Raw genomic sequence first — 11,671 nt, 5'->3', positions numbered from 1 at the left:
TGGGAACAAGCGTTTCCGCCTAACCCCCATGCATGCCTAATTTGTGGTTCCAATGAAGGTGAGAGGGGCGCGCTATCGTTCTCTGTGTACCTGAGGCACCTGTCTCAGCGCTGGGTGTTGTGTACACTGTACACACATATTAACGACTGCTCCAGTCCGACGAAGGACACCACGGAGCACCACAAGGTCAGAAACGTTGATTTAAACTATTATGGCAGTTATCTAGCTAGCCGGCTAACCGGTCTTGAAGCTAACTAGATCCTTAGACTGTTCTCTCATCTGTGTGGGATGATTTCGCCGAGGACATTCTACTTTTGTCAAGATACGCAAGATTCTCTTGCCCCAACTAAAGTAGTAGCAGAAGTGCATGCGACTAAGGGAATTTTAACCTTGCAGCTAGCTGAGTTGGCTGTCTGTTGGTGCATGCATTCAGGTAACGTTAGTCTATACCAGACTAGTTAGCAGCTTAGCCCGGTAGCTTGTGCTCACCATGGATACCAGCAGTAGTGCGGTTTTCTCAGCGTCATTCAATTGTAGGAACCGCTAAAGCATGAAGGATAACCTCGATTTGCCGCTTGTTTGTCTGGACATCTTTAGAGGTACATGAGAAGCTATCAGTAACTAAGCCATCAGAATGAGACCTTTAACCTAGTTAAGCTTTCTGGCAATAAAACGGCTTATTAGCCAATTCTTTTTTCGACATACAGTATTTTTTTAAATGTCAGTTGACCCCATCATTCCGCTGTCTAGGATGAAGCGTCTCCCCATCCTGGCCCTTCTCCTGTGGCTGTGTGCCGTCTTCTACGTGGGCATCTTTCTGTTCGTGGGCGGTTTCCTGCTGGTCAGGCTCGAGGTTAACAGGACCAGCACCTGCGCAGACGTGTTGCTCCCCGAAGGAGGCCCCGCGGACTTCTGCCCAGGCCGTCAGCGCTTCCGCAAGGCCGTGATCATCATCATCGACGCCCTGAAATTCGACTTTGCCCACTTCGACTCCTCCAACACGCAGCCACGCCCTTATGAGAACAAGATGCCCGTCTTCGACGAGCTGATATCGTCCAGGCCCTCCCAGGCCCGCCTGTACCCCTTCAGAGCGGACCCCCCCACCACCACCATGCAGAGGATCAAGGGCTTCACTACCGGGTCCCTACCCACCTTCATAGACGTCGGCAACAACTTCGCCTCGAGCGCCATCTTGGAAGACAACCTGGTTCAGCAGCTGGGTGAAGTTGGTGAGTAGTGGCAGGAACACGGTTCCTGTCGGCCGTTCTGGAAAACCAAGTTTATTTGCGTAGTGCTTTTTATAAGCAGTGTCTCAGACGGCTTCACATAGACCCATGGAACTGCACCGAATTCCACCTAAACTCTCTCCTAAAACCTCTCTCTACCTGCAAGGCAAGCGTGTGGTCTTCATGGGGGACGACACCTGGGAAAATCTCTTCCCCAAGAAGTTCCACCGATCCCTGCCTTTCCCCTCGTTCAACGTGAAGGACCTGCACACTGTGGACGATGGGATCCTGAAACACCTTTACCCAATCAGTAAGTATCCACCAGCACACCGCCCACCTCCAGACGCTCTGATCCGCCTCCTCTGACCTCTGACCTGTGTGTTTGTAGTGATGGGGGATGACTGGGATGTCCTGGTGGCCCACTTCCTGGGTGTGGACCACTGTGGTCACCGCTTCGGCCCCGACCACCCAGCCATGGCCGACAAGCTCACCCAGATGGACGGGGTGATCAGGTCTGAAAACAGCTAGTTTCTCCAGCTAGTAAAAAGTGAAAGTTCTCATGCTTTATTGGACAGTTTTTAAGTGAAAGGTTACAGAAGGTGGAGAGAGAGAGAGAGAGAGAGAGAGAGAGAGAGAGAGAGAGAGAGAGAGAGAGAGAGAGAGAGAGAGGGGGGTATAAAAAGAAAGAGAGGGGAAGACTTGCAGCGTAAAGACACAATAAGCCAGCTTGCTCGTGTCTGTGCCGCGGCTCCAGGTCCGTGCTGGATCGTCTCCAGGACGACACGTTGCTAGTGGTGATGGGAGACCACGGGATGACCGACACGGGGGACCACGGAGGGGAGAGCCAGAAGGAGACGGACGCCGCCATCTTCCTCTACAGCCCCTCCCCCCTCTTCCCAGCATCCTCCTCTCCGGTGAGCCCGCCCACTCCAGCCCCTCTCCAGCCCTGCTGAAGCCCAGCAGAACACATCAGGAGGAGATGATGGTTGCACGTCTAAGAACAGCAGGAGATGATGGTTGCACGTCTAAGAACAGCAGGAGATGATGGTTGCACGTCTAAGAACAGCAGTCTTTGGCAGACTGACCACTTTATGTAAAAGGGAGATTTATACTAGCTCTTTTCCTGTGTCCCTGCTCCTCTCTCTTATGCTGATGGATGGGTATTTTAGGACGGCTTTTAAAAGCAGATGACTGTTATTCTATAGATATCTCCTCCACATTTACATGTATGCATTTAGCAGACCGTAGAGGGCACACACTCGCAAAGCACAAATGCTAAACAGACAGGTAATGACCAAACACATGGCTCCCTCGCGAGACGACTGTCCTGTTTCTGGTGTTTTACCTGTGGGTTTGGTGTCTGTTCCCAGCAGAGCGAGCCGGAGGTAGTTCCCCAGACCGACCTGGTGCCCACCCTGGCCTTGCTCCTGGGGATCCCCATCCCCTACAGCAGCGTGGGGCAGGTCCTCCTGCCGGTCTTCTCTCCCGACGGCCAGACACAGGGTGCACCGGCGGGACTCAGCCAGGGGGAGGCGCTGTGGATCAACGCCAAACAGGTGCGGCGTCCTCAAACACACTAGATGTGCAACACATGGTGGTTATTTATCTGCAACGCATGGTGGATGTTTACTTGCGACACATGCTACGATTTGAACTCTACTGGAGCACTTTGAGAGCAAGAAATTCCCATTACAAATACAATCGATAATATTTGTATTATTAATATTATTATTGAGTCGCTCTGCGCTCTCTAACAAGGGTTACCCTTGACATGTCCCCTCCTCTGTGTCGTGAAGGTCAACCGTTTCCTGGAGACCTACTCCAGCATGGCCAGAGACATCCCTCCAGACAGCCTGTCCCAGCTGCAGTCCACCTTCTCCCAGCTCTCCTCCCAGTACCTCCAGGCCCTGCAGCAGGGCCAGCGCCCCTCCCCCCAGCTCCTGGCCTCTCTCCAGGCCTACCTGACCTCCGTCAGGGACACCTGCCGGGCCTGCTGGGCCCGCTTCCACCCAGCCAAGATGGTGGCGGGCGTGGCCGTGCTGGGGCTGGCCTGCCTGGTGACCCTCCTTGTGTCCGAGCTGTCGTCCGCGCTGGCGGGGGAGGGAGGTTTCCTCCGTACCCCGGCGCTGGGGGGCTTGGCCGCGGGGCTGTGTGTGGCCGGGGGCCAGTTGGCCACCCAGGGCTACCTGGAGGTGTCCTGGGGGCTGTGCGCGGCGGCCTTCACCTCCGAGATGCTGGTCCTCTGGAGGACCAGACGGGTTCTGACCTCCGGGGGCGGGGCTGGAGTCTGTGGGCGTGTCTGGCTGGCCACGCCCTCCCTCCTGACTCCTCCCATCCTGGTCCTGCTCCTGCGCTGCGTCTCCCTGCTGTCCGACAGCTACGTGATCGCCGAGGGCCGGGCGGTGACCTTCCTCCTCTTCTCCCTGGGCCTCTACGTCCCGCTGCGCCTCAACTGGGACGGCCTCCTCCTCCCCCCCGCCCCCGACCCCCAGAAGCCCCCCGGCCTGCTGCCCTCCCCGGTCACGTCCCCCTCGGCCGTGCGGCGGGAGAGCGGGGCCCTCCTGGGGTGCGTGGGGCTGCTGGTGGGCACCCTCTACCTCTCCCTGTCCTTCCACAGCTGCAGGGAGGAGCAGGGCTCCTGCCAGCCCTCTCCCTTCCTCTCCCCCCTGGCCCGCATCCAGGACAGCCAGGTCAAGAACCTCCAGTACGGCCTCTCCCTGGCCTCGCTGGCCGCCTGGACCCTCCTCCTGCGCCGCTGGCTCCGTCACTACGGCAACCTCAACAGCTCGGGGGGGACGGTGCTGGTGGCGCGCTGGCTCCTCCCCCTGGCGTGCGTGTGCGCCGGGCTGCACTGGGCGGTAAGCTCCGCCCCCGAGGACGCCTTCCGGAACCTGGCGGAGTTGATCAGCCTGGCCCAGGAGGCACTCCCCCGGGCGGCCTTCGCTCTGCTGGGCCTGGGCCTCCTCCTGCTCTGGCTGGACCCGCTCACCGTGTTCACCAAGACCCGCGGCCCCGCCCCCGGCGCCTCCGCCCCCCTCCCCCCGCCGCCGCCCCGCTACCGGGCCAGCACGGGCATCAGCCCTGAGGCCGAGCTCCACCACCTCATCCCCCAGCTGTACCAGCGGATGAGGCTCTCGATGGAGGACGGCCGGGCGGCCGGCGGGGGCGCGGAGGCCGAGGGCCGGCCCGCCGTGGAGGCCTACGGGCTGGGGAGTGTCTACTCCGCGCCCCTGGTCCTGCTGTGCGGCCTGCTGGGGCTGGGGCTGCTGCTGCTGCACCCGGAGGGCATGTCTCTGGCCTTCCTGCTGCTCATGCTGGAGATGGGAGCCCTGCTGCACATGCACGCCTCCGCCACCACCCTCAGCGCCCTGCAGGGGGCGCACTCGGGTAAGATTTCCATACAGCAGAGGGAAACACTGCTAGGTTTGTTGCGTGCGATTAATATCTCATTGTTGGATGCGATGCACGCTGACTAGTTTGGGTGTCCCCTCCTATTTCTTCCCCCAGGTGGCTTCCAGGTGCCCTGGGCCCCGCTGGTGCTGTGGTCCCTGGCTGCCACCCAGTTCTTCCACGCCACTGGCCACCTGCCCACCTTCACCTCTATCCAGTGGGGCGCTGCCTTTGTGGGGTTCCCCCGGGGGCACGTGGGCACCCTCCTCCCAGCCTCCCTGGTCACCCTCAACACCTTCTCTTCCCACATCCTGTTTGCAGGTGAAGGAGAACCTCATCTACATGTTTTAATGTTTTCTTTTAATGTTTTCCTTTTAATGATTTCCTTTTAATGATTTTCTTTTTAATGCATCCGGCAGTGGTCACTACTCTAGTCCACTCTACAAAGCTTTTTATCAAGCTATTCAACCGTTTGATATGTGGCCCAGCATGGAGAGATGATCGTCTCCAGGAACTGCTGAATGATATATGTTTGTTTCCTTCCTCCCGTGTGCAGTCGGCTGTCCACTGCTCCTGTTCTGGCCGCTGGTGTGTGAGGTTCGTGTTCCCCGGACGGGGGGAGGGGGGGAGGAAGGAGGGGAGGATGCTGCTGTCATGGAGATGAGATTACGGGAGAACCCCCAGCAGTTCAGCTGTGCTCTGCTGCAGCTCTCGACACGATACCTCTTCATAAACGGAGCACAGGTGAACACACACACACACACACACACACACACACACTGAAACAGAGCACTTCCCTCCTGACCTCCCATGCCCTCCTCTCAGGTTTTGGCGTCTGTCTGTGCAGCTGCCATCCTCAGGAGACATCTAATGGTGTGGAAGGTTTTTGCACCCAAGTAAGTACCGGAACGAGTTCTCTCCCTACAACCTGTTACCGTGCACCCTCCGGGACAGACGGTGCAGCTGGGGACTCTGTAATGATGCTTTCAGGAGAAGCTTCCCTCCTCCCAGCGCACACCCTGTTCTGCTCCGCGCTCGTGTGGTAATGCCTCTGGCCTGGTTCCATCCTGCCCTGTGAGGATGTCCACAGGGGGGTGCTGTCTGCGACGGGGCTAAAGGCTCTCTCCTTCCCCACCCTCCTCTCCCCCTTTCCCTCTCATCTCCTCCCCCCTCTCCTCTCTCTACCATCTCCTCTCTCACCCCTCCCCCATCTTCTGTGTCCTCCTGTCAGATTGATGTTCGAGGCCTCTGGGTTCCTGGTCAGCAGTGTGTTTGTGCTAATTGGCGTTGCCTTGGTGATGAGGGTGGACGGGGCCGTGGGCCGCTGGTTCAAGAGACTCCTCCCAGAATCCAGGTAGCACCGTGTCTGGGCTGGTCTGGACTAGGCTGGTCTGGTCTGGACTAGGCTGGTCTAGACTAAGTTGGTCTGGGCTAGGTTGGTCTGGGCTAGGCTGGTCTGGACTAGGCTGGTCTGGACTAGGCTGGTCTGGGCTAGACTGTGCATCCATGCTCATCTGTCCAGGATGGTTCCGTCCGAGATGAGGTGCGGTCTAGATTAGATCATTGGAAGTCCTCGGGCAGCCATAAAGAGTGAGACGTCAGTATCTGCCAGAAAGATCCAGAAGGAAAGAAGTGAGTGATGTGAAACCTTCCTCCAGCGGGGCCAGCTGCTTCCCTCCCCCTCCAGCCTGGAGCTCCTGCTCGTCGCCCCGGGGCGTCCACACCACGTCCAGGCCACAGCAACTTGTCCTCCTCCTCCGGTATTGATCCAGAGAGCCGTCATGGAAGCCGTGCTCGGCTGAGCGAGGCCACGGCGCGTGACGCACGGCGCGTGACGCACGGCGATCTGGGGTCGTCTTGAGACGGGTCACGAGGAGGTCAGCGGTCGGTTTTAGGAAGCCCGAGCATAAACTATGAATGAATTGAGCCTGTGAACAGTGCACGGCTGCACTCCTGTGTCAGTCACAGGAGTGTCTGCTGGTGGGAGCGATCTGTTCTTGGTGTTTTTATGTTGTTCACGGTTACTGCCGTACGCTAATATTATAATAGTACGGTATTCCACGATATCAGCAATAACTGTCTTAACTTTGGTTCTGGCTTGATTCTTAGGAACTAGTTCTTTTTTTAATGTTTTCTAATCATCTCTTTGAATCTTTTTTTACATTTCCAATTAAATACGTGTAGTTCGACCAGGCCAGTGATGTATCTATGGAACTGGTGCCTAGCTTTAATGGATGCCTTGTGTGTGACTTGTCTGCAGAGTAAATGGGTTTCATGTTTGCTTATTTCCTGTGGGAAAAATACAGTACAGCTCCGATGAAGGACAGATGTTTCCACAGGAGCAGAAGGGATTTGTCTGAGCTCAGGTTGATGTTAACGGGTATGCAACAGGGCTGTCTAGCTCCCGCAGGTCGCCCTGTAGACCTGCTGGTGCACTGGGAGAAGACTGCTGCTACCAGCCCATACTGGCACGCATTGTAGAGAATATCGATGATGATGATTGGGGGATTTGATTTATTGGCACAGTTTTTCTTACATGAAAAGGCATTTGTTTTAATATATTACAGGTAAACCTGAGGGATCGAATTAAAAGTTTTGTACAGAATCGTAGCCGTGTCGTTTGTGTGTAATGTTATTGAGGAGACCACATGATGGACAACCACAGGTGGGATTGTGATCTGAGACAGTTGGTTTCGCTCGTCACACAATCCTTACACATATATTTTTTTATCGCTTAATTTTAATCTCTGTGGTGAAAATGTATGCAGGCTATGTATATGGCTTGTGAAATTACATTTAGTCATTTAGCAGACGCTCTTATCCAGAGCGATTTACAGTTAGTACAGGGACATTCCCCCGAGGCAAGTAGGGTGAAGTGCCTTGCCCAAGGACATGGGAATCGGACCACTTGACTGATAATCTGTGAAATCTGTGATAAAGGTGTTTTTGGATTCATCAAATTCCTCTCACAGCAGCACTTATGGTGTCTTGGTGGGACTGGAAAGTCCCTACCGGAAAGTTCCACTCTGTCCTTGGGTCAGTCAGGCTGGAAATCAACCTCTCTTATCTCCTGCCTGGGGCTTTCCTCAGTTAGAGCTGTTTGTTGCTCATAGCTGGTAGAATATTAACCTTATTATGTAAAACCATCCTTAGAAATTGTTTACCTTTTATGAGATAAAGGTTAAAAAGTTTAGTGCATGAAACAGAAAACTCAGTGTTCCTTTTGGGTAGTAGAAAAGCATTTCTGTAAAATAAAAAACGTTTATTTTTGAAACTGCTACATTACTAGTCCTGAAGAACACTTGAGGTACAGGTAACCTACAACATGAGTGCAGTCCAGGATCTTAGCAGGAATTACCCTTTAACCCTTATGTTCTCTTCGGGTCATTCTGACCCATCAGTCATTGTGACCCACCGTCGTATTGCAACAACTTTACCGCATACAAAAACAAAGTGAAGCATTTTCTTTTAACCGTTGGGCTGTCTCAGACCCCCCACATTGCAAAGGTTAAAATAAAATTATTTTTATTTGTTTTTGTATTGGGTAAAATTGGGTTAACACAATGATGGTTCGTTATGAACCTTTGGGTCATGTGACCCGAAGGCAGCACAAGGGTTAAGGTGAAGTCAAACTCATGAACACGATATCAGAAATTGTAAGTTGAAACGTCGGAACTGGTTGTTCTCTTTCTCACAACACCATTACTACCTGTCACTTTCACAGGAGACAAAGACCTGACTGACATTCCCCTGCCATGGCTGACTGCCAGTGGTGCAGTGACTTACCTGCATGTGTGCAGGTCCCACGCCATTACAGGTGAACTAATTTTACGGTGTATGTTTACTCAACAGAGATAAGAGCACAGATCTGGCACGGGTTGAATTCGTTTACGAGAAAATGTGTGTGTTCAATGACACCATAGTGGTGTGTGGTAAGCCTTGTCATTCATTTGAGGAGCACCAGCTGATAAATGGTGTAAATTCCTCCGGGGTTGACAAGATTGAACAAGTGTAGGAGGACCACATGCTGGGTTCGTTCTGGTTTAGGATAACAGGAAAGGAACACTTTTGTCTAGGCTCCTTGGCTAGGTATTACTGTTGAATCCGTGGAGATTTAACTGTATGGGAGGACGGTTATGAATCTTTAGCGTCCTTTGTGACTCCTCGGATTGAACAGTAACATGTTGGTTAGGGTTATTAAGGATCACAAGTCCTCAGTACTTTGTCCTCCTTACAAACATCCTTTCTTGGCTCTTGGATGAGGCCCAGAGAAAACAGTCGTTCGATAATCGCTGGATGAGTGACACGTCTCTCGGCCATGATTCGTCGGTGGTCTAAGTGGTGTGGCCTGCTGTAAAACGGTAGAATTAAATGAGCCTGAAGAACGTGAACGATGGAAATAGCTAAGGAGTCGGGATCAAAGTCGATTCTGAGGCCTCATCTCTGCCTTCATGCCTGATCAGTGTTCAGGAGCTAACCGTTGAGCACACAACAGACCAGAGAGCAGAGACGTTTCCCCGAAGACCTGTCAGGCAGCGCAGACACGGTAGAGGGTAATAAATGCTAGAACGCTTTAAAAAACGGTTGTGCACGATTCACACCAACAAGTAGGATGTCATGGCAAGGTAACGGCATACTGGCACAATATAGGCCAGGCCTATTCCCTGTTCACACACGCACAGCCTCACAAAGGGCAGAGAAAGATTTACTTTCTTTACAATAGCCTGCGGGACGAGTGAAAGTTCCCCTAGCTGGCAGTGTCCCATATCTTTGGGAACGAAATGGGTGGGATTTACGGGAAATCGGTGTTTGACTTAGGGAGAGTGAAACTGAAAGTGTTATCGGAGCATATAAAAGGTGTGCAGGACAAACAGCCTGTCAATGGGTCCTTGTACCTGGGTCAGGAGGAACAGAAATAGACACAGACCAGAGAACTGAGACAGAATGTCTTTCCGGGTGGCTGCGCTTCTTCTGCTGACGGTACAACTCTGGAGTCATGATGTATCAGGTGAGATGCTCAACCTCAGACCTTTAATCAACCAGTAGATGTGTCACTGACAACTGTAATGCTGTCTCACAACTGCGTAAAAAGCACTAACACATTTTCAATTTAGCAAGTAGATGCAGATAGACTGCAAGTAGGAATTAGCCAGTAAAGACATGTTTCTTTATGTGTGTGTTTTATTGCAGCGAACACAGACAAGGCGGTTGACTGCTGCTTGTCAACGACCAATCGCAAAATCCCCCAGGGGGTTGTTCAATCCTACTTCATCCAGAGCGTCAGCGGAGGCTGTCGCATCCCTGCTACAGTGTAAGTTACTATTCACATCACAAGATGGTTACCTGAGCTTGGATATCCTGTTGGCCAATTATTATAATTGGTCATAATAATAAATTACATAATAAACCACCACCACCCCAACCGCGGGTGCAAACCCTGGCTGAATGACTCCCAGCTAGGTGAATGTTTACTGTTTGCCTCTATGGCTGCAGCTGGACCTGACCTGAGATTCTCCTCCTGTCAACAGGTTCGTCACCAAGAAGAATATCAGGCTGTGCGCCCCCCCGGCCTCTAGGAACAACTGGGTGGCCCGGCTCATCAGGAAGCTGGAACCCGAAACCAAGCAGAGAGGACCAACCAAAACGAGAAGAAACAAAAAAGGTGAGATTCTTTGGTGACGCTAGAACGCAGCCCAGATTAACCAGGCGTCAGAAGCGGGTCCATTATGCAGAGAACAATTATGACAGATTGCGTGTCTCTCACCCCGTCTGGTATCTTGATTACAATAATTATGTTTCTGTGCATTTTTTTTCTTTAGGGAAGAGAAAAGGGGAATGGCGTGCTTCATGAGATCCGTTAATGATCATCCTCATCGAGGCTGAAACTGGGCTGATCCTCTGACAGGTTCTGGCTCTGGGGCAAAGGCATGACTGTTGTGTCTGTGCATTCCTTCGATCAAAGAAAACTATCCAGGATCTGTTTTTCATTTCAACTTTTCATTTTTGAACTCTGGTTTTTGTTTCACCATTTACTCTTTGATAACGTTTCTCACGGTTTTTATAAGCTATTTTTTATATTTTATGTAAATAAAGAAAATGTATTTTATAGTGAGGTCAGTGTTTTTTTTGTGTGTAGAAATGGTGTCTCCACTATTCCTGCACGCGCTTCATCTTATAAACTCAAGTCCACATTCAGAACAGCACATTAAAACCACATTTAATGATTTAAAACTGATAAGCCCGCACGTTCCCTGAAGGTAATCTAGGGCTGAGCAATGCTGAGTAGAGATCATAAACGTCCAGAAACGAACTCTCTCTCACCGCACACACCACGGTGAGCCAAGGTCCGCGTGAGAGACGTGAAAGTCAGGTGACTCTGAAAACCGAGCCTGTGTTGCTAAGGGCGGCTGCAGACCAGTGGCGAAAATCTGCTATCAACTTTGGGGGGGACAATTATATGACATTTTCTCAAGAGCAATTTCTGAGGGGGACACCAAAATGACTGCTGTAACACAGCCTACATTGTAATATGTTAAATGTATATTGAGGAACCATAATTAATACTCCTGGATCATTTATAGTTAGTAACTGAAGGGTCGTCTCAACTTGTTCAAATGTAGTTATAGTAGTGTTTCTTATCAGTCAAGTATGCAGGTGTACAGTATTTACAACCAGCAATACCAAGAAAGGCCAGTATGTACTGTACACTGTATGGGTGCAGTTTATGTAATTACAATGGGCATGGTGCAGTCTCATCTAAAATAATCTCAATTGAACCATCATAAAGTTGGGGGAAATCGCAAAACCATTTCTCTTGAAATGTCAACACTTTGTTGGCAAGAGTCTGCGGTTCTATAAATTGTGGGTGTGGCTGATATGGTTCTGTGCCACCACTGAGGTGACTAGACAGTGCTGTGCCACTGTCTCCTATACTGGTGCTGCTGGCAAAAAGGTTGACCCCCGGTCCTGCCATGGCTGTGACACTATCATCTGAAGTCTCTCCCTGGCTCTTTCCCTTTCACCACCCTAACTGACTCACAGTCTGTCTCCTAGAA

The 11,671-nt window shown here is 52.0% G+C and overlaps 2 protein-coding genes across 4 annotated transcripts; both read left to right on the top strand.

Moving 5' to 3' along the window:
* The first annotated feature begins 1 nt into the window (after position 1).
* On the top strand, positions 2-7,226 carry pigo (phosphatidylinositol glycan anchor biosynthesis, class O). 3 transcript variants are annotated; one of them, XM_062484249.1, is made up of 12 exons: positions 2-186; positions 751-1,229; positions 1,393-1,536; positions 1,615-1,738; positions 1,981-2,140; positions 2,600-2,782; positions 3,023-4,613; positions 4,734-4,937; positions 5,173-5,360; positions 5,442-5,512; positions 5,848-5,980; positions 6,038-7,226. In XM_062484249.1, the coding sequence occupies exons 2-11, from the start codon at positions 752-754 to the stop codon at positions 5,972-5,974; spliced, it is 3,270 nt and encodes a 1,089-aa protein (XP_062340233.1). In that variant the 5' UTR covers positions 2-186; position 751; the 3' UTR covers positions 5,975-5,980; positions 6,038-7,226. The 3 variants fall into 3 exon arrangements, with proteins under 3 accessions (XP_062340233.1, XP_062340232.1, XP_062340234.1); XM_062484248.1 differs by having other exon boundaries at positions 5,848-7,226; XM_062484250.1 differs by lacking the exon at positions 2-186 and adding an exon at positions 219-599 and having other exon boundaries at positions 5,848-7,226.
* A 1,401-nt stretch (positions 7,227-8,627) lies between these two features.
* Positions 8,628-10,722, top strand: ccl19b (chemokine (C-C motif) ligand 19b). The gene is made up of 4 exons (XM_062484200.1): positions 8,628-9,624; positions 9,807-9,927; positions 10,145-10,278; positions 10,436-10,722. The coding sequence occupies exons 1-4, from the start codon at positions 9,561-9,563 to the stop codon at positions 10,465-10,467; spliced, it is 351 nt and encodes a 116-aa protein (XP_062340184.1). The 5' UTR covers positions 8,628-9,560; the 3' UTR covers positions 10,468-10,722.
* The last annotated feature ends 949 nt before the right edge of the window (positions 10,723-11,671 follow it).

The sequence above is a fragment of the Osmerus eperlanus genome, chromosome 18 (genome assembly GCF_963692335.1).
Source record: "Osmerus eperlanus chromosome 18, fOsmEpe2.1, whole genome shotgun sequence".
Classification (NCBI taxonomy): domain Eukaryota; kingdom Metazoa; phylum Chordata; class Actinopteri; order Osmeriformes; family Osmeridae; genus Osmerus; species Osmerus eperlanus.
Note: the sequence above shows the minus strand (reverse complement) of the source record. Positions and strands in the feature narration are given on the sequence as shown.